Source organism: Heterostelium album (genome assembly GCF_000004825.1).
Source record: "Heterostelium album PN500 unplaced genomic scaffold PPL_scaffold8, whole genome shotgun sequence".
Lineage (NCBI taxonomy): Eukaryota > Evosea > Eumycetozoa > Acytosteliales > Acytosteliaceae > Heterostelium > Heterostelium album.
In genome coordinates, this window is record NW_008805070.1 from 1,238,558 (window position 1) to 1,261,696 (window position 23,139).

Consider the following 23,139-nt stretch of genomic DNA (forward strand, 5'->3'; position numbering starts at 1 on the left):
AATATCAACAACTTTTGCCAGCAAAGACTTTGAGATTGGCGAGATTGTATTGGTTGAAAGATCGTTCCTCTCGATCGAGAGTGATCTCCTCTGAAAGAAGACATGTCACAACTTTTTGGAGTAGTGTATCAAATATATATAAAAAAAAAAAAAAAAAAAGTCTACTGGTGTAGTGAACGATGCTATTCAAGCGGATCCGATATTCATCATCGCTATGAATATCAGTACTTTAAAAAGATGTATTATTTGAGGCATGCGTAGTTACAACAATAGCATGAGACCTGACGAACAACCGATTCACAACCACGAAAACAAACCCAATCATTGACAGTCAAATCGACGATATAGCTTCAATTGGTTGAGAATACAATAGATAGTAACTTTGTAAGAACAAAAGTTGTTTGCTCAAAATTAAATAAAATAAAAAACGGACTCCAATCATATTACCCTATTGATTTTCTCAACTTATTCTATTTTTGGATATACTCCGCTTTCAGGGTTTTATTTTACTTATGTTTTTTCTGTTTCCAGGAACTGTAACTTTTTAAGTATGACCATTTGAATGTTTTTAAAATAGATAACAATTGAAGATTTAAAACCCTACAAAATATCATTGTTTTTAACATACAAAAAAAAAAAAAAAAGAAAAATTTAATATTACGAATGTAAATGCAAATGATATTTTAGAGGGAAATATTAATCTTATTAATTTTTAATTTCCCGATTAGAAAGAATGTTTGCAAACAATAGATAAATATTATTCTATATTAAATTTTAACACGCTGAATACTCTATTACTAAAAGGAGTTTAAAAGTATTAATAGTTAATAATCTTGTCTGTTTGCTCACTCATAGTAATTTTATATTGATTGAATAGACTTGTCTTTGGTGTGTGGTAAATTACAATTAACGCGCTTAACTCAAAAGTAAAGTGAAGAAAAGTTATAATTGTTTAAACAAATAACAATTCCAATTTTCTTGTGTTCGAAATTTATTTGAAAAACAATTTTTTTATACTCGTGAATAAAAATAAATAAATAAATATAAAGTAAAGTAAAGTAAAATGTAAAGGAAAAGTTAAATTCTTGTGTGTTGTTATTGTTGTTATTCAAGTTGTTTTATTTATAGACCATTCTTCCAACAGTAAAGTTTATTATTCTTTTGTGTAATGGTATTTTACCTTGATGTTTAGGTGTTACTCTTACAAAGAATATAATACACCATCCCATCAATATGATAGCTAGGATCCAATAAAAGTTGACCTATTTTATAATTAATTGGTTAATAGTTGATAAAGTGTTAGTTTAGTTAGTTGATGTTTGTTTGAAGGTTGTTGTAATTAATTATACTTACAGCATATGGTTGATAATCATTAACAGTATAACCTTCTCTTTTCTTTTTGTTGAAGATGGCGGTGAATAATAGACCACCACCAACACCAGCTATACTCCATGCAGTAAGAATTACACCATGACAAGCACCAACATTCTTAGAACCAAACAAATCACAGAGTAAAGCAGGAATCATTCCGAAACCTGCACCATAACAAGCAGTTAGTAACCATATTACAACTATGAATGCCACGTATTCATGTTCTCTTGTTAGGGTTGGAAGTAATCCAACAATGATTGCTTGACAGGTAAGAGTGAATATAAAAATAACCTTTCTACCTATTAAATCCGATGTAGTTGCAAATGCTAGTCTACCAAATAGATTGAAACCTCCATTGACCGATACAACCATGGAAGCAGTACTCTTTGACTGACCGAAAATATCTTGAATCATATTCGATAAACGTGAGATTGCAACCAAACCAAACAGGCAATTAGCGAAGAACATAATATAAATCAATATGAATTCCTTGCTTGTCAAAGCTTGAATTAATGTATATTTCCTTCTTTGTGTTGTCGATTGACCTAAGTGTTGCTGTTGCTGTTGATGAACTTGTTGTTGTTTTTCATCAACTATCACTATATCTGTTTCCTTTTTATCCTCCTTTTCATTCTCTCCTTCTGTCGGTATCTTTTCCTTCGATGGTATCTCTAATATTTCTATATCTGGATTATTGGCAGATTCCTCTGTGATTATTTGTCCATTCTCATCTACAAGTTCTCTATCTGAGTTCATTCCATTTACAATGTATCCAGGTGGAGGAACTCTAATAAGTAGACATTGTGACAGGATTATCGTTAAGAAAATACAACCAAGTATTACAAAGTTCAGAGATAGACCAACTTTTTCAATGATTGGCAATGGAATCTGACCAAATGCAATACTACCAGCACCAAATCCACAAACTGCAAAACCAGAAGACAGACCTCGATGATCTGGAAACCATTTCTGTAGTGTGGAGACTGGGGATATGTATGTTAAACCAAGTCCGAATCCTCCGAGAATACCATATCCAATATAGATTAACCACATCAGTTTAAGATGAATACCAAGAGCTGTTACTAAATGACCAACTGAAAAGAATAAACCACCAAAGAAGATACCCATCTTCGGACCATTACGCTCAAGCCAGGTTCCCATTGTGGCAACAGAAAAACCAAATACACCAACTGCAATGTAAAATGTTATTGGCCCCTTTCCTTCATTCTCATTTCCATTCACCTCTTTGTCAATTGGTTTATTATAAATTGACCATGAATAAAGCGAACCGATACATAGTTGAATTAAAACTGCCGATGGAAATAGAAACCATCTATTAAAAGGTATACACCCCAATACATATTTCTCTCTCTCAATTTGTTCTTCACTTCTTTTATATTCATTATTTGTAAAATGATATTTTATCAAACCCAAAAACCAATTCCCAGTGAATCGTTTTCTTTTTTCCACTTCTGTTGGTATTGACATTTTCTATTTGTAATTATTAAATAATTTTAGTAATAAGAATAAAATGTTAATTTAAAAACCAAATCCAAGTTTATAAATAAATAAACAGCAACCAAATTAATTTAAATAAAATAAATAAATAAATAAAATTAACTTACTAAAATTATAAATTTATAATAAATAAATTACAACATTAGTAATATAATACATATTTTATATTTATTTATTATTTTTTATGTAACATGGTAAGATTATTATAATTAATTTCTTTTGAATTGATATTTCATATTTAACAAACTAAAGCCCAATCACCATCCTATCTTTGGTTTGTTTTTTATTAAATTTTATCTTGTTGTAGTTGTTGGTGGTGTTGTGTTTGATTATTAATTATAATTATATATACTACCAATTAAAAAATTATCAGTAATCATATATGCTATTGTTGTTGGTGTTTTTATTGTTTCACACATCACATTTATTTCACACAGAGATACATTTTAGTGTTTTTATTAATTTTTAAACAAAATTTCAACCAATTAAAAATTAACACAAGTATATCTAATGTGTTATTCGAAAAATGACTTAGAAGCTGAAATAAAGTATAATTTGAATAAAATTTTTAGTATTGCTGTTGTTCATCAACACTCAACTACTGTTAGATCTATTCTATCTTAACACTACTCTCAACTTATTAATTAATTATAACTATAAACTATAATAATAATAATAATAATATTTTATTGGGTATTTTTCCCGGCCTGTGTGGGAATGTATATATAATATAAAACCCGAACTAGCCGGTTAATATAAATACCTCCAATTTGTTGGCTGATCATGTTTTGAAAAAAAAAAAAAAAAAAAAAAAAAAAAAAATCGTTTTTAACAACTCTACTTGTTCCAAGAGACTTGACGTGTTTGGCCAAATTACTTGTCAAGGCTGTGTTTGTTCTATCAAGTTGGTGGGTGGTCGAAAAAACCAATAAAGATAGCTAGATCTAATCGATTATCGTTGGATTTTAAATAGAGATAAAGTTATGTCATCAATCTGTTTATCATTATTTAACTTTAAAAATTCATCTTCACTATTAATAAATACTGATTGAACTAGAATGTAAACTCATTGTCCAAATTTATTTAAATGTAAAATGAATGATCATAAAAAAATTATTCTCATTTAATTTTAAAATTTACTCTTACCTCATTAAAATGAAAAAGAAAAAAACCGTCTTTCAAAAAATTAAACTTTTATTAAACAACCTATTGGATGAGATTGAGAATATAAAGTTCATGTATCTTATATATTTATCAATATCTTTTATTATTGTATCTTTCCACCAATAATATCATTTACGATTACTTGTAATACATCATGTAAAATATACTTTTATTTATTATATATTTTTAATCAGTTATTCTTTTGAATTTATAAAGTTTATCATTCATAGGTCGAAACTTTCCAATATTAACCAAGTTGTCTGATAAAAGTGATTGATTTAACATTGGAATATAGATATCATTTCCATTGAATCCATTGTAAATTAATTTTACTATTTTAATTTGTTGTCCTTTTTCTTGATTTAATATATCGAAAACTTGATTTAACTCGGTTACTAATGAAATGGGTTCAATCTTGTTATCATTTTTTACAAAAATATTATATTGGATAGTCAATTTCCATATGTTTGGATTCAGATTAATGAATCCAATGAAGAACTCGAGATTTAGAGTTTGATCGAGTTTGATCGATCTTAGTTTCGGCGAAGTCTGAAAGATATGTGTCATACAGTCAAAATTATTACATCTAGTTAATGTAAAGTCTTCTCTGACTTGTATCTTTCTAAGATTGGAAAGAATTATGTTCTTGGGGGGTTCTGAATCAAAATAACAAGATGTGATCAGAGAGTGTTGATCAGGATTGTCGATGGCGATATCTGTTGTTGAAGCAGATGCTGAGATGTTGACATTGGGACAGGATTTTCTTAGCTCCAAAAGAGCTGATATTTCTTCATTCACCAAAATTGAGCGTAAATTTGAAAAAATAAATTCCACCGAAACCAATTGATCTTTGTTAGTGGCATCCAACATTCTTTGAAAATGAGTATTTGTTCCGAATAACGATCTTCTGAATTTAAGGAATTTCAAATTCATAAAGATCGGTGTTTCAGGAATAGAATATCCAAATTCAAAATGTCTATATGATTCTAGATTGTCAAGACATTCCGTTTTGAAAGCATAGGGAATATATTTAAGTTCAGTGTCATCCAAGTGAGGAGGTGGTTTCTTGAATAAGCAAAACTGTGAACCAATATGTTCGAGTCTGCTTGAAATTCGGATGGTCACGTTTGGAATATTGGTAAAGAGAGAAGAACAACAGTTGAAGAAAATTTTGGAAACCATTGAAAGCTGAACCTTAGATTTCGTATCCAAGTATTTATCAAAGAGTAACATTGAAATGATATGCTTTAGAACCACATAATTTAAAGTTGGTGTGGGTTTGGTGGTATTGCAATCTAAATAACATTGTTGAACTGGTGATTTCTGATTTTCTGGAAAGAATCGATTGATATATGAAAAAGATCTTTGATATACTATGATGTTGAAAACTATTTGGTGATTTATCTTTTTGAATATTTTGTTGATTAAAGTTGGATCGTGATTGTGTATCCTATCAAACAATTTGAAGCCAATTGAAGCGAATGGATCGCAAATAACAAAATCTATGGCGAATTTAGAATACAACAACTCTAAAAATATAACGATATTGTCAATACTCTCGATTTCCATGAGAAATTTCATCGAACCAATTTCCTTAGCATGCACAATTTTTGATATTGTTGTCCAATATCAAGCTGGTTGTAGTTGTACATGGCAAAGAGAGAGCAAATTTACAATATTTGAAAGTACGACAAAATCTGGTTTGAAAGATCTGCAAATGCTTATGGTCTGTAAAGAATCCTGAAACCATTCTGAGGAATTTCATTCGATCGGAAAAAAGATATCCATATTCTTGGACATAGCTATTCGAAAATTGAAGAAACTCTAGTTTGAACGGTGTAAGAACACTTTGAATTAATTCGCGATCTAATGATTCCATGAGAATGAGTGAATTAACCAATACTCTAAATATAACTGGTTCTTTAACTCGTTGATAAAAATACAACAATATCTTGGACAATGAACTGCCAGAGTGATTAATGTAGAGTTTCCTTGAAAATAATCTTTTACATTTATCAAAATATAATATAATATCCACATCATTCGATTTGATATATTCCAAAATATGATGAAAAAGATTGGAAGGCATTTCAATGGCTCTCACTCTGTAGATGTCGAAAATAAGCAATGATTCCAAATTCCTTATTCCAACGTGTAATGGAAATTGACGAATCATCATCTCTCCAAACTCTGATGTTTCCAATCGTTGAACAATAGAATCGACATTAACATCTCTGATAAAGTATGAATTCATTTTAAACAATGAACCAACTAGTATCTTCTTGTTTGAACTGCTCGATAAAAACAAATCTATTAGAGCACTTTGTTTGACTTTTACTTTTTTCTTCAAGTAGTGTTGGTATTCTTCTTTGACTTTCTCCTGAGGATTGAGCCATCCAACATGAATCAAAATATTAAAGAATGTAAGATATTCATTTGATTGTGAATCATCGTCGTTACCCAACATACTTGAATGAATATTAAGTTAGTTTATAACACTACTGTTGTCAATAGAAAGTAAGTAACTTACCGGAATATGTATTTATCGTTTTTATATATTTGTTCGAGTAAACTAGCATTGACATTCAGTATATACCATAATAATATTGTCTTGTTTTGAATTGACAGATTTGAAATACTATTTTTGTTGTTATGATCATCCTCGATACTCTTAAAAAAATAAGATTCAATATTGAGTGATATGTTTAACAATGAAAAACGTCGAATGGAGTTGATTGAATTTTCGATCTCTATGCTCTTGAAAAAGATATACAGATATACATCCAGAACATCAGGTTGCTCACAGAATGAAAGTAAGTAACTGATGCAATAGAAATCGTTGAAAAGTGGTGAATTCAGTGCGTTAGAGATAAATGTTTGATTGATTGATGTCTTATCAGTTTTAATTTGGCTGAAATATTCTGATATACATTGTTTAACATCATCAAACTGATTGATATCATTCGTAATATCATTATCACTGAGTAATACCTATTTAAATATACATATATTACAATGTTAATATTCTGCATGTAATCATAAAAAAACGATCTCGAAAATCCAGTATAATACCTTTATAAAAGAAGAAATCAATGAGAATTCATTTTCTTGATTGAAATCATCTTGGTTTAAAGCACAAAAATGTCTTTTTTAAAAATTGCTTAACTTTTGACATAAAATTAATATGTAAGATATTTCAAACACAATGTTAATGATAACTAAGAATACTGATTGTTTTACAATATATTTTTTGAAGATATTCCCCTTCATTCCCTCATTCCCTCATTCCCTCACCAAAAAATAAAAATAAAATAAAAATAAATAAAAATATGAATCCTAGAAGCGTGGGGCATACCGAAAGTGTTTTTTTATTTATTATTTATTATTTTTATTCTTTATTATTATTGAATATTTTTATTTTTTTATTATTATTTTTTGTATTGCTATTTGATTCGTGTCAGTTGTAGTGCTTCTCGGTATGAGAATAAAGGATTGCAACGATTCGAAGTAGATAACATCCAACAATATCCTATTATCTTGGTGATGATCATCACTGGTATTATTTGTTGTGTTATGATTCATTATTGATTGGTTGTGTATGTTGTCATATTTTGGATAATGTGCTTAAATCAAATAGAAGAAGATGAAGTAAAAATACAAAATTTATTTATTTTTTATTTAATAAAATCAAGAACTAATCAAGCTTTTACCAAACGACAATAAAATGTATTTTTTTTTTTTAAAATGATAAGCTTGTTAAATATTACAAACCTCTAAAATGGTTTATTCTCTTGAAAAACAAAAAAAAAATTAATAAACTGTGCATTTTGATTTCAAAAAAAAAAAAAATAAAAGTTCAATACTTAATGGGTAAACGCACAAACCAAATTTGCCCGAAGTCTTTCCAAGACCGGGGTATAAGAATATTGACTTTGTTCTCTCGGCTGGATACTTAAGTTGGCCTGGCTTCCCACGATCCAAGTATACAGCAGCAATTTCCAGCAGAAACTCTCTTACATAAATATAGATAATAAATTATCTTTGCATACGAGATGGTTTGAGTTTGGGTGCATCTATTTATGTTTAATTTATTTATTTTTAAAAAAAAAATAGAAAGTAGAAATATAAAAAAACGTTAGATAAAAATTAAACAAATAAATAATAATAAATAATAGTTTTTTGGTACTTAAAATGATATGATACTTTGATCCATATCTAATGTAACATCATACGAATATTCTGTCAGTTCAACATGTTGTTTTTTAAATAAATAAAAAAATCCAACACTCAAATTTTAATATTTTTCTTCTGTTTTTTGATGGAATGAAACAAATTAAATTTTAATTTTATTAAAAACCATTGATCGATGTCGATAGTCACCAATGAAATAGGTATTTGAATATTGATATCCAATATCATTCAAATAGTTGTTTGGATCAAATTCATTTGTTTTGGTTCGAATGATGATTCGTGACAGTGTTGGTGGTAGTGTGTAGTTTTGGAGTACGTTATTGAATGCTTGTCCATCGGATTGTTGATGAAATTCTAAATCCTTGATAGTGACAACACACTTTAACTGAATTATGATTGGTATCCAAACATCGATTTTACATTTCAAATAAACTGAAAGATGTGTGATATTCGATAGCGTGAGGAATTTAATATGGTTTTCGTTGATTTGCTCTCCATTGTATGGTTCATATGATATCTTTTGAAGATTGGGAAGTTCAAAGCTGCTGAATGACGCTTTCAAAAGTACTCTTGAAAGTTTTTTGATTCTAGAGTGACTGGCGTGAGGAATAGTATCGATATCGAGGTTCTTTACTTTGATTGATTCCAGTAGCGGTAAAGAACTACATAATGAATAGATAGTGTCATCTGGGTACCCAAAAACATTAATAATGTTTATCTTTTTTAGTGAACTGATTGCACAAATTACTTGGAGCTCCGAGGGATCTAGAGAGAGGTGATTATATTCGAGCTTGAGTGATTGAAGATTGGCTAAAAATTTAATATCAGATATGCTCTTAGCTTTAAGAACCCTGAGATTAGATTCTTTATAGAGAGATATCTTTTCAACGGTTGATAAAATATGTTGGAGATGAGCAGACTGTACTTCCATTAAATATCCAAAGGTTATTGTGCTGCATTGAATTTTTACGATATGTTTGATTGGACACCATGCATTGGTAAGTCGAACAATTTGAGCTTCTCTCTCTGTTGCGTTACGAAATTCAGATTTTCTGTATTCATATGAAACTTCAAGTATTAGTTACAGCAAATTTGAAAGTATATGTTTAGTTTGTTCTTACGGTGCTTGAATACGAAGTTTGACACTGTTAAACATCTGACCTACAATTCCAAAGAATTGTTTGTCAATTTGTGTCAGTTTTAGTGCTTCTCGGTATGAGAATAAAGGACTATGGCGATTCGTCGATAACTGCCAACAATATCTAAGTATCTTGGTGATGATCATCACTGGAAGTTTGTATTCAACATGACCTCTGTGGAACTTAATCGTTGGATTATCATCGACCAATTTCTTTTGCAATTGATATTGTGCTTCTTTAATATCGATTGCCTGTAAAAGAAGCATATCTATACCAGTAGAATGATGTTGTTTTACATTATTATCTGAACAGAACTTATAGAGTTGATCTCGATCCAACAATGAAAGTTCATTTCTAAATGAAATCAATCGATAATGTTTCTCTCTTTTGTCTATTAACAGTTGGAGCAGAGTTGATTTAGTTGAACTTGTTTTCACCTTGATTCCATTGATGACACATAGCTGATAGATTTGAACCTTCAATAGCTTTGATAACTCATCTATATTACATGTAAGTATATCGCTAAATTTGTTTAAATAAGAAATATTTGTTTCTTTCTTATTCATTATTGATTGTCTGTTTGATTTATTATAATATTAATGATTATATTCTATGTAGTAATTAACTGTACATTTGAAAACTATGTTTTTGTTAATATAGAAATATATTCGATTATTGTTTCATTATAATCGAGATAGAAAATTGTAGAAATATAGATAATATATGAATAAATAATAAGCCATTAATCTTAATCGATATTTAATTAACACACTAAAAAAATCGAATTTAATAAACACAAAGATTTGAGGTGTGTTTTTACTTTAAATTTTTATTAAAAATTATTTTTTTAGTTTTCATGAATTCAAATCTATCATTTGTCCATAGAATATGTTGACTCGAGTAATGATAACCCATTTCAATCAAATAGTTGTTTATTTCCAATTCAGTGCTGACATGGATGATGATTCGAGATAGTGTTGCTGGCAGTGCTATGTTTTTAAGTTCATTACTCATCAATTGACCATATGATGTAATATGAAATGTTTGATCCTCGAGTGTGACCAAACATTTTAATTGCTCCAAGATTGGTACCCAATATTTTATATATGAAATCAAATAAACCGATAGATATGTGATATTCGCAAAAGAGAACTGGTTGAACAATTTATGATTCTCTGGGTTGTCTGTGAACGATATCTTTTGAAGATTCGGAAATTCAAAGCTTTTACTATTATCGTCCTGCTTTAAACTGATACCTAAAAGTTTTTTGATGTACGTCGCTCTTCGGCCTGCAATACAAGTGACATTCAGGTTTTTAGCTTTGATTGTTTCGAGCAACGGTAAACTACAAAGTAGAGTAAAAGCTTCGTGTGGACGATTAATGAATGATTGTATTAGATCTACCTTCCTAAGCGAATTGATTATGCGTAATGCTTTGATATGTGGCAAATCCAATGATAAATCAATGAGAGTAAGAGATTGGAGATTGGTCATACACAAAAGTTTCTCGATGTACATTACTCTTAGATTGCCTTTATTGTTATAATCATAATGAATTTGTAGTTTCTCAACCCTCGACAAGATATATGTTAAATGTGTAGAAATGTTTCCCATTAACGATCCAAACAAGGAAAGATTGAAATCAAGCTTGACAATATGTTTGATTGGACACCATATATTAGTTAATCTATGAATTTGAGGGTATATCACCAATGGTTGTCTCGATTGTAAGAATGAATAAAGTTAATAACAATAAACAAGAAAGTATAGATACATTATATCTTAAACTTCTTACTTTTGATAAGATTGATGAATTCTAACATTGTTAAACATCAGACTGACAATTCCAAAGAATTGTTTGTTGATTAATGTCAGTTGTAGAGCTTCTCGGTAAAGGGGGAACGGAGAGTTGTGTTTCGAAGTAGATAGTATCCAACAATATCTAAGTATCTTGGTGATGATCATCACTGGAAGATTGTATTCGACATGACCTCTGTGGAACTTATTCGATGGATTATCATCGACCAATTTCTTTTGTAATTCATATTGTGCTTCTTTAATATTGAAGAAGACATTCTTTCCTAGTATTCTCGAACACTTTTACATTATTCACTAAACAGAACCTTTCGAGTTGATCTCGATTCAACAATGAAAGTTCATTTCTAAATGAAACCAATGCATTTCGTTTATCTCTGGTGTCTATTATCAGTTTGATAATAGTTGATTTCCTTGCACTTTTAATCGCCTTGATACTATTGATGATACATAGCTGAATGAGTTGATCCTTCAACAGTTTTGATAACTCATCTGAACTGCAAGTACGTATATCGATTGCAGATGGCTGTATATTGCTTTTTTCTTTCTTTTTCATAACAATTTAATTTAAAAATAGTATAGATAATACTTGAAAAAATAATAGCTTGTAAAATTAGTAGATCTAAAAAAACTAATTATTTAAGTTAATATAAATATATAGAGTAAAGAACATTGTTTAACTTCACAGTAAATTTGAGTGGTTGACAAATTTGTTTCCCTCTTAATTAAAAAATTGAACTTTTAAGTTTTCACTTTTTTTATTTTAATATTTTTACATATTAATTTTTGTCTTTTTCACTTTTTTTTCAAAAAACTACATACTAATTTTTTAAAAAAAAAAAAGTGAAATAACCCAAACTCAAACTAACTCGTGTGGAAAGATAATTATTATCTATATTTCTGTAAGACAGTTTCTGCTGGAAATTGCTGTTGTATACTTGGATCTTGGGAAGCCTGGCCAACTTAAGTATCCAACCGAGAAAACAAAGTCAATATCATTATACCCCGGTCTTGGAAAGACTTCGACAAACTTTGGTTTCTGCGTTTACGCAGTAAGTATTAAATATTATTTTTTTGAAAACAAAAAGCACAGTTTATTAATTTTTTTTTGTTTTTCAAGTGAATAAACCATTTTAGAGGTTTGTAATATATTCTTATTAAAACCAAAAAAAAAAATTAAATTCTCTGTTGCCAAATGGGTTATTTTTATTTCTTTTGTTATTTTTGAAATTTTTGAAAATCAATAGCCCATTAAAATTATTTTTTTAGTTGCTATCAATGATCCATTTTAAAATTTTGTTTTGAGTGGGATTATTGTATTGGGTGATTCTATGATGATAGTAGGGTAGGTCGTGGACAGTAGGTTGACCTTCTTTAGTTGTCTCAGAGTTGTATGTACCAAAGGCACCATTGATTCTACATTATGCCATACCGCACCATCTCCAAAACAAATTCTTCATCGAAAGGTGACATAGCTCAGTGGTAGAGTAGAGGACTGCAAATCCTTTGGTCGACGGTTCAATCCCGCCTGTTACCTTCTAAAAACAATTTAAATTTTCCGGTGTCCGGATGCGGTAAGAAAATAAGATAGTGTAACCAATGGGTTTTCCCACTATGCCAAAAGGGAAGTTAACTAATTATCATCTGCTCCACAAGCATCACACAGATGAACCTTCTTAAAGATAGATACCAATTAACCAATGGATTTTCCCGCTATGCCAAAAGGGAAGTTAACTAATTATGATCTGCTCCAAAAGCTTAAATCCTTCCTACTACGTGCCACCACTTTATACTGTTGTTCATCAACACTCAACTACTGTTAGATCTATTCTATCCTAATATTGCTCAACAGTTGTCTGATAAAACATGTTCATGATTCAACGATTCAGAGACTTCAATTGTGTCAACCTATAATTAAGAATAAAAAAAAAGAAGAAAAAAAGTTTTTTTATTTCAATCGAAATATTTTTATTTATTTATAACTTGGTTTTAATCTATAGTCATTAAGTATCTTCTGATCCTCTGGTGTCATTTGAGTTTTCAAATAGTCATACATTTTTTTTTGCTGTGGTGTACAGAAACAGTAGTTGGTATACCACGCATAAGCAAAGAATTTATTTTCATCCATTCTGAAATATTGATCAACAGAATAAATGAATTGGTATTCCGGAGTACCATTCTTGAATTCATCAATGAGTTTCACAACAATCGGAACTAATGCTTTGACCAGAGATGTCACAACAAGAATTGCGGACAAAATTATTATCACAGGTCCAGCCCATGGAGCTACGGCAAACAAACCTATTACCAAGAGTGCCACGCTAGCCGATAGTTCTATGGTTGAAAGCGCCAACATACCCCAACTCTGTTGTTTGGCGGCATTAAAGCAATCAGCAGCAGCTAATCCAATGGTTACAACGAGCAGAACCGGGGTCACATATTTAGAAATGTAGATGAAAAACTTGCCAGTGAATTTCGTTGCGTTGGTGAGCATCTTGGCAACTGTAGCGGTTTTGTTGTAGACAGTGTAGCTGGATATCCTTTGACCAATAAAAATAAAAATATTGGTGTTGAACAAACTACTACCCACTACATTGACAAGATCAACGATTGTCAAACCAGCACCTGACCAAAACAATGTCTTTTCGAAAACATCCATCTTGTTGTAGTTAAGCAATCCATAACCAATCGTAAGGATTTGACAACCAAGCATTAGACCATTGGAAAACTTGTAGAAATTAACATCATTCTTCAACTGTGTAAATGCAGGGTTGTTTGCAAATCCTTTGGTTTTACTGAGTTCAAATATGTAACGAGTGCTATCCAATGTGTACATGTGTTTATCGCTGATGTTTCCAAGTTCAATGGTAGCTTTCTGAGCAACAGAGAAGAACGCCTGTGATAGTTTCTGAGATAAAGTTATAACACTGCCTTGATAGAGTGCCTTTAATCTTTTCACAGTTTCAAGGAATTCATTTTTCGATGATTCGGTTTTCTTGATAAAATATTGGATGGTCTCCTCGTAGATCTTCTGGGTGACGGGTGTCTGCTTGATATCCTGTGAAGCATAGAGTGCCAACAACGCATTGTTATACAATCCAATGATTTCAGAAGAGAGAGCAAATGTTGGATCCAGTAAATCCAACTTGGATTTGAGCTCAGCGAATGCAGTTGAATCCAGAGGGCTACGTTTGGCTTCACTTGATTTGTTGGTAGTGTACGCTGTAGAGACATACCTTTGAACCATGGCGGGTGTCTTCAAGTAGGATCTAACGTTTGGAATGACTTTCTGGGCATTATAGATGAACGGAAGAAACCCTGGACAGGTGTCTCTGAGTGCAAAGTAGTAGAGTCGCATGGTGAGAGTGCTTAGGAGAGAATCTCTGTTCATTGCCTTCATCTCTTGTTCGACTCTATCGCCACGAATCGGTGTTGGATAACGGGTACTATTCTTTTCCTTGAAAAGCATTTGAAGCAAGAACAGTTTCGAATACTTTTCAAAGAATGATTTGAATGATGAATTGCAATTGGTCTTTTGAATCATCTCTAGCGAAGGAGCATTTTGGTTTCCAATTACTGCACGACCAAGTGGTGGTAAATAGTAGTTGATAAGACTTAAAAAATATTCATCTGACTTTTGCTTGACAACATCAAATCCATTTATAAAAGTTGAATTACTTAAATAAATATTTGCTTGGAAAACAGATTCTGCAAAATTGCCCAAATCTTTATTTGGATAAAAACTTTTGATTTCAGCTTGTCTCCATTCTACAAAAGGTTGAATGAAACTACTTGATGATGTAGTCATTGTTATTTAACTGTTTTGCTAATGACAAATAAAATACTGTTTGGAAACTATTGCAAATAGTTTAAATAGTTTGGTTACTGATTAAAAAAAAATCAAAAAACTTCAGATGATAATCATTTTTTTTTTATTCAACGAATTCATGATCGTCAAACAATGTTTTGTTGAAAAATTCGCTAATAAAAAAATCGAAGCGAACATGTTCAAAGGATCGATCTGAATTGGATCACTCGTTCAACATACACAATTTTCTTTTTTTTTTTTTTTTCAAATAAAGTGAAAAATATCATATTTTTTTATTATAATTATTTTATTCTGAATCTTCTACATCAATTAAATGTTGAACTGTTGAATAAATATCTTTAGAGAACTCACTGTTATTGATTTTGATATTGATTTTATAACGATTGATATTATATGTTCCAGCCCTTAGGAAGCAAACGCTGAGAGGAAGCTCTTGCGATTGTAGTGGTGCAAGTTCAATGTTGTAACGCGTGATTCCAGTCCAAAAGTATTGCGATGTAAGTTGACTGGTGACATCTAGGTTTTCATGTGGTAAAAGTGTATCGATACATAGTTGGAGTGTGTGAGTTGGCGAGCAATTCGAGAGTTGCAATTTAAGTGGTGTTGTACAGATTGAGTTCTTTTGGAAGTCGTGTTGAATTGAAAGTGGCGACTGTAACTGATGACGCAGAGGAGCTTGGAATCTAAGGGATGGGTCGACGTACATCAATGACTTGCCGGTGGGCGACGTAGTATTGCGCCAAGATCCCCATGGTGTAGCGAGCGTTGTGTCGTTAAAGTGTGTCGGTAGGAATGAAATGGAGGTTGCATTCAACACTCCCATTCTTGGAGTTGGTTTACCACCGGTTGATGGAATGGTTGCAATAGTGTTGGCTAGGGTAGTCGATGTTGGTGCTGTTGTTGATGATGTTGTTGGAACAAGTTTCTGTGAAGGTGATGAGGGTACCGACTCCCAGAACAACATGAGATCCAAGAGATTCTGATGCTCGCCAAGCGTAAACTCACTTGAAATTGGTGATTTCAAAGAGAGTGATTCTCTCGATGATTGTATATTGCTGTTGGCAGTACCAACGTTGCTGGCTGTCATATGATTTGAGTTGTGTCCACCAGAGCCACCAGGAGCAGCTCCACCCATACTCAATGCACCCTGGAAATAATCGTGATGTGACATCTTCTCGTATTCCAAAAATTGGAAAACAGGGAATGATGAAGAGTCATACATTGGTTCATTCTTATCGAACGATATATTGGTGATGGCTAACTGTTGTTGTTGTTGCTGTTGTTGGTTAACATTTTGTTGTTGCTCTGCAGTTGGACTTATTCCAAAGAATAAATTGGTGAATTGACCTGGATGCAATGTTAGAATCGAATTGTTTGGTACGTCTTCTTTGTAGGAGAGTGGAGTGATCTTCCAGTGCTGGGAAATCGATGAAATCTGTTTCAAATAAAAGACGTCACCACCACCACCGATAATTGGATTGTCAACTTCGATTCCCAGCAAGTAGTTGTTGAGATTGGTCGATGATTGCTGTGAGAATGTTGAGATACGAAGTGATGCTTTCACATCGAAATCGGTTTGACATCTAGCGAGACGATACTTCAAATCAGAGTTACCTGCTTCCGACTCATAGTATACCAAGCATCTCAGATTGTATCTTCCAACGACCAAACCACGTACCCACAAAGGAACAGTCACAGTTGCACCAGGTGGTAATTCAATATTCAATAAAATCGATGAATCCAATGTACTCAATATACTGGCATCTGAAAAATATTTAAAAAGTTAATAACATTATACTAAAAACAAAGTTCTTTTTTTTTTACAGTTAACATACCATTATTATTTGATCCAAAACAACAAAGAGTTGGATGACTTAGTCTTACTCTTACATTTTTCAAACCCATCTTATTACTACAGTTTTTAAGTTGTAATTTTGCTTGTTTCATTTCACCATGACTAAGAGCAGCCGGGAATTCAATAAACTGTGTTTCCAATCTTGGCATTGGTGAAGTAACACTAAAAGTTAAAGTTAAATTTGGTTCATAAACAACTGATTCTCTTTGTTGTCTTGTTCTATTGGAAAAATAAATAAAAAATAATATTAATATAAAGTCAAAAGTTATATGTTAATCTTTTTTTTTTTTGTTTTTTACATACTTGTTTAATCTCTTTTGTTTTAAATTGAATTGTCTTTTACCCCAAACGGAACCACACATACATAGACCAAGTCCTTTGATAATGAGTTGACCCTGTTTGAGTGGGATGATCGATAGAACCAATTTCTTTGTTTCACTTGGTCCAAGAAGGAGATCGATCGATTCCACTTTGAATGGTGTCTGACCATTGTCCATTGCGGCAAGAGCATCGTCGTCGAGTGGCGACATATTGGATTCTTCCTCTTGTGTCTGCGAATTCTTAAAGGTGGCAACCAAGTGTACACGGTTGAATTGCAGTGGAACCTGCAGAGGATTTCTAATTTCACATTCGACTGTGATCGGTTCCTCAACGACGATGGTTCTCTCTTTCTCTGCCTCTTGGAATTGATCTTTTCGCCACAAATCGAATCCCTGTAGCACCGGTTTTGTAATGATAGATGCCTCTTTCTTGAACGCCTCTTCCATCTCTTGCCAAACCAACTGATTCAACTCTGTCGAGTAATCAGAGAGGAACACTTGGGTGCGGTCGTTGTTGATCAACGGCAACGGCAACTCACCGATATAGTTGTCCTTGGCAGTGGATTTCGAGATGAAAAGGAACTCACGAATGATCGAGTTTTGCGATTGGAAAGACTGACAGTTCTTCTCGAGCAGTTTGTTGACAAACAGAATCGAGTCGCTGGTGTGTCCTTGGAAGAACGAGTAACGCACCAACGCCAGATGGAGATGGTCGTCGATGTAGTTCCAATCGCGACCTTCGTACACGCCATAGGAGAATCCGTAGCAGCGCAATGCGTGTTTGCGCTTCGATGCCTCGGCGTACTTGTCACCGGCAAGCACCAAACGCATACATGCCTTTCTGAACGACGGTGCCGGGTATTGCAACAAACAGAAACCGGCCTGCTCCAACAACACCGCAGCACAGAAAGGATCAATCTCTCGCTCGGCAATCGATTTGTAGAGATCGGCCAACAACTTGTAGCTAGACTTTCGTTTCAATATCTCACCTTGTATCATCGCTGCACGAACCGATGCTGCATTCAATCCCGATCTCGTATAATTATTGATAGCTGTTTCAAACTGTGATTCAGTTTCTTTATTCAACATAAAATTACATATTCCAATCATTTCCTATATATATTAAAGTTTAATTTAATTAATAAACCATTTTAGATAAAGAAGCTAAATTATCTTTTCTATCTTACATAGGTAGCAGCATAATGATTTGGTGTCTTTTCGGCACTGAATTCCTTTAGTAGTGTTTTGTAATTCGATAATGCATTCTCATAGTCTTGCAAGAGGAAATAGAGATCTGATAATCTACGTTGACAAGATTCAACGGAAACAGCCGACGTTGCTTCATCCTCATTCTTCTTATATCCAATTCTCAATTTCATCTTTGAGAAGAAACTCTTTTTATTTGCAACAATCTATATTATAATTATTTCAATATAAGCATAGATAGATAGATCTATTAGTAACTTGATCTGGCGCCAATAACAATTATTACTTATACATACAGTATCATTTAATTCCAATATAGATTTCTCAATGAAATTTGGAATGTGTTTCATTGTTAGATCACTGACGATCGTGTAGAGAGGGTTGCTGTTGTTGGCGGTCGACGGTTCGTAGGTGAGACCACCATCGTCTTCTTTCGGTGAGATACGCAAGAGGTAAGAGTTGGTAGCACCGAACGTGTTCTTCATCTCTGATAGACGTCGTTCCGATTCGACCTCAGAGTTCTCTGGATGCACGAGAATATAGATCTTTGGTATGTTTGCATCGGCGTTGTACTGCTGGAAGATGGCAGGTGGTTTCGCACTGTCAAACATCTTCACCAACAAACCGATTGGATTCGAATCTTCACTCGATACGATCAACATCACTGCAATCGGATGTGAGAATGTCTCCAACTCTGGACTATGACATGATTTCAAGTAATGATGTCTATATTTCTCGAACCAAGGTGTTGGATCTTGACAAACTAATAAATATATATAAAATAACAACATATTAATAATTAGTTAGTTAGTTAGTTATAAACAATATTACTAATACAACTAATTATTACCTTTATGAAAATAAGGAACATCTTGTTTTGTTCTAATCTTAAAGTTTGAACAATATTCATCGGTTGCCATTGCATCTACTGAAGTCGAGGTGTCGGTGATCGACTGTGTAAAACTGGCGGGTTCAAGATGTTGCAACGTAATGAAATTCAACTTTAATTCGTTCAATTCATAGTATGATTCACCTACTTTTACTGATACTACAAGTTTTGTTGTTTGTTTGTTTGTTTGTTAGTTTGATTTGAATGTGTTAATGTTAATAAGGTATATTTATATAAATATTGATTGTTGGTTCAGTAAATTGAAATATTACTACCTTTACGCTTATCATTAACATATTGATTCAAAATATCGGTAAAAGAGTTACCGGTGGTAGTTGACATCTTTTGAAATAGTTTCGTTACTGTAGGTGATGTTATCACCAAGACAGATGGTGCAACCCATGATTGAATAGATAATCTTAGATCTTTATAAATAGCTGTATTCTCTTTTGGTACATTTCCACTATTAAAACTGTTATTCATTATTTTTTAATAACTGTAATCTAAATTATATAACAGTATCTATCTCTATTAATAACAACAAAATCGAATATTGATTGTTTATATCCTGATACTAAACACTTTGAATTAAACAATCAATAAACTAACATAAATATATAATAACTTATAACTAATAACTAATAACTAATTTATATTGTGATTAAATAATCTTCTTTTTTAATATTCTTTTAAACCAATGATTGTACAAAAAATTTAAAAAAAAATAATAATTTTGTTTTTTTAAAAAAAAAAAAAAAAAAAAAAGTGATCACATTTGGAAAAGTAATAATAATGGTTTACATTATAATACAGGATTGTTCTTTATTAGTTTCGTTTTGTGTACATTTATTTTTACATTCTTCATTTGATAAAGAAGAAGAAGAAGAAGATCCACATTCTTTATTATCAGTAATAGTACAGCACGGTGTTGATTGTTGTTCTTCACAACTTAATATATTTGTATTTGTACTTGTATATCTTGACATCATATCATTTAATAATAGTTGAAAGATTGTATTGATATTGTTCGTTTCTTGATAGCTATGATCCGTATTCATTGATATCTTGTGTTTAATACCGTTTTCTCCACACCATTGATCTACTCTCGCGATTATTTCTGATGATTCTTGATGATTTTCAAAATCTATTAAATCTGATTTATTTCCAATGATTGCTATTGGTGTTAATATTGTTGTTGTTGATGAATTATAAATAGTTGTTGTTGTTTCTTTATGTTTATTATTATTATAATGGTGATCGATTATCTTTTTATAAAAGTTAAACATTATATCCACTGATTTTGAATTAGTTACGTCGTATACCAATACAAATGCATCAATGACATCAAAGAATTTATATTTGCCATTGTCGACAATGTCACATGTTAGTAAGCCAAGTGATTTCCTATAAGTAACATCATTCATTTGAAATTCGACCATCGCATAATTGATTGGCAATTTATCTTTATTCTTATTAGATAGATATCTATCTCTAATCGATTTCTTTCCTACATTTGATTTCCCTGCTATTGAAATTGTTAAACTTTGTTTATTATGCATCTTTAGCAGGGAAAAAAAATAACAAATAAACAAAAAATTTCAATTTTCAGAAAAAAAACTAAGTGATAGATGTTCCAAAACTCTATTAAATAAAAAGTAAAATTTATTGATCTTTTTAAATAAATATACTATCTATTTAATTTATTAAAGAAAATTAAAAATACTTTTTATTACCATTTATGATTTTTTGATCAAAAAAAAAAAGATATGAATTTGTAAACTGTTCAAAATTTATGGTGCAGGACTCTCATTATGCTGTATCATAAAGACCATATTCATGAATATCCAAAGAACCAACAGGTCCCTCTACAGATCCTTCAGTATAATCCAAGATTTCTAAATTTAAAATAAATACATTAATTTATATTAAAAAAAAAACAAATTAAATAGAAATTTATAGTTACGGAAATGAGCTGTATCAAGAATATTTTCTCCTCTAATGAAAAAGAAAGTCAAATAGAGAGTGAATAAAAAAAATAGAAATTTAATGTTCATATTTTTAGCTCATTTAAAGTAATATGATTAAATGGAAACAAAGTAAATGAATGGAAAACATCGTTATTACTTCTTTAAATAGTTTATGAGAAGTAGCTTTCTAAAAAAGATATAAATTGATTCAAAAGTTGTAAAAACCGAAAATTATGTTATCAACTAAATTAAATCTATAATATAATTTGGTATAATAAAAACATTCATTTTTTATTAGTTTGATAATATCACCTTATTTTTGAGATTTTTGTATATTTCCTGTTAAAAAAGATATTATTTTATAAATCAGAATCTCAGAAAATTAATTCAATATTTTCTACTCGTGAATAATTGTATAAAAATTTTATAATAGATTATTAAAAAATTATAGTTATTATCGATTTTATTAGTTAAATTATATATATCAGTTGGAGAAGTTGTATTTTTTAAATATTTTATTTCTGTGTAATTATTTTTTATTTACAAAAAAGTAACCTTGTCATAAAGTGTTACGTGAGTCCGTTTTTAATTTATATTGATTAAATAAATTAAATGTGAAATTGTATAGTGGAAAATAATTTACCAAATGCACCAAGCAATGTTGTTAGTTGATTGTTGGATCAATGTGTTATTTGGAGTAGTTTGTTGTTGAATTTGGGTCTTTTGATTTAAAAGATTGGAAGATGAAGTTTGGGAGGTTAACGAAGCAAGGTTTTCTAATTAAAATAAAAACTAGTTAGTGATTTAATAAAAACAAGAATTATTTTAATTTAAACATACTGATCAACATTTTAAGTCTTTAAAATTAATTAATATATTAAATTGTTATATATATTGTTTTTTTTTTTTTAAAAAAAGTTTTTTAGTTTTCTTGGTTTCTTGAATATTTTATTTGATTTGGTATTAAATTTGTTTGAAAATAGCAGTATTTATAAGGAGAACTCTGAAAGTGAATTCTGAAACTTTAACATTGTTTGCATTCAACATTATACCAAAAATCATTGAATCTTAGATCAAGTTAAAGTATCCACCCAAACCATTATACCATTACAAATATAGAAATGGATATATCAATTGTTACTGTTGTGATTATACAAGAAAAAATAAACAAGAGGTGAAGTTGTAGAGAAAATTCAATAGTTCTCAATTGAGTGTAGTTGTTTTTAAATTTAGAAAATGTAGTAGTAGAAATTCCTGAGTAGTAGGAATGCACATTAAACAGTGTAAAGACAACCCGCCACACACCCATCACACCACTGGTGTACACACAGCACATAAACATATATAGAACGATATATATTAAATATCATTCATCATCTTCTTTTGAAAGAGTGAAGATAATATATATATAAATATCATATTGTGTAATGATAGTTGAGTTGAGAGTATCCGGTGGAGAAATACTTACATACACTTACTTGGATTGGTATCTAATGAATTATTCATTAAAATTAATTTGATTAGTTAATTAGTGGTGGTGATCGTGGTTGTTGTGTTGAAGTTTATAGTTATGGTTACTGTTTGGGATGATTTTAAAGTGGAGTAATAAGATGATTTTAGTGGGAGTCGATTGTTGGTTTTTTTTTTTCGAATTGTTGTTGTTTTGTTGTACTTGCTTTTGGTAGTTGATGAACATAATTGAGTTGCAATGTTTCAAACCATAAACATACATTTAATGTAGTTGGTTTGATGATCATCATGAATATCATCACATCAACATCATTACACCTTTAATAAATAAATTAGCAACCAACATCTCTCTCCTTTACATCTTTATTGGTACCAATAAAGAGGTTAATAAAAATAGATTTCTAG

General features: G+C 30.9%; 4 protein-coding genes and 1 non-coding gene across 5 annotated transcripts; 1 reads left to right on the forward strand and 4 right to left on the reverse strand.

Annotated features, from left to right (window-relative positions):
* Positions 1–186: 186 nt before the first annotated feature.
* PPL_08123 (oxalate/formate antiporter) lies at positions 187–15,006 on the reverse strand (the record flags this gene model as incomplete). Its single annotated transcript, XM_020578950.1, has 17 exons — positions 187–227; positions 1,181–1,262; positions 1,354–2,704; positions 3,387–3,427; positions 4,306–4,448; positions 4,623–5,582; positions 5,743–5,979; positions 6,064–6,521; positions 6,584–6,810; positions 6,835–7,044; positions 8,411–9,296; positions 9,366–9,905; positions 10,204–10,915; positions 11,321–11,437; positions 12,631–12,736; positions 13,065–13,106; positions 13,507–15,006. 17 exons carry the CDS (start codon positions 15,004–15,006, stop codon positions 187–189), a joined length of 7,653 nt encoding a protein of 2,550 aa, XP_020430789.1.
* PPL_08124 lies at positions 12,664–12,735 on the forward strand. Its single transcript has one exon. It is a non-coding gene; the product is annotated as a tRNA-Cys (tRNA).
* A 307-nt stretch (positions 15,007–15,313) lies between the features above and the next one.
* PPL_08125 (uncharacterized protein) lies at positions 15,314–19,780 on the reverse strand (the record flags this gene model as incomplete). The annotated part of the gene is made up of 7 exons (XM_020578951.1): positions 15,314–16,791; positions 16,863–17,101; positions 17,186–18,315; positions 18,390–18,614; positions 18,705–19,171; positions 19,259–19,441; positions 19,579–19,780. 7 exons carry the CDS (start codon positions 19,778–19,780, stop codon positions 15,314–15,316), a joined length of 3,924 nt encoding a protein of 1,307 aa, XP_020430790.1.
* Positions 19,781–20,094: 314 nt separating this feature from the next.
* PPL_08126 (uncharacterized protein) lies at positions 20,095–20,856 on the reverse strand (the record flags this gene model as incomplete). Its single annotated transcript, XM_020578952.1, has 1 exon — positions 20,095–20,856. The coding sequence occupies one exon, from the start codon at positions 20,854–20,856 to the stop codon at positions 20,095–20,097; it is 762 nt and encodes a 253-aa protein (XP_020430791.1).
* Positions 20,857–21,106: 250 nt separating this feature from the next.
* PPL_08127 (uncharacterized protein) lies at positions 21,107–21,552 on the reverse strand (the record flags this gene model as incomplete). The annotated part of the gene is made up of 4 exons (XM_020578953.1): positions 21,107–21,192; positions 21,261–21,292; positions 21,411–21,451; positions 21,547–21,552. 4 exons carry the CDS (start codon positions 21,550–21,552, stop codon positions 21,107–21,109), a joined length of 165 nt encoding a protein of 54 aa, XP_020430792.1.
* Between the last annotated feature and the right edge of the window lie 1,587 nt (positions 21,553–23,139).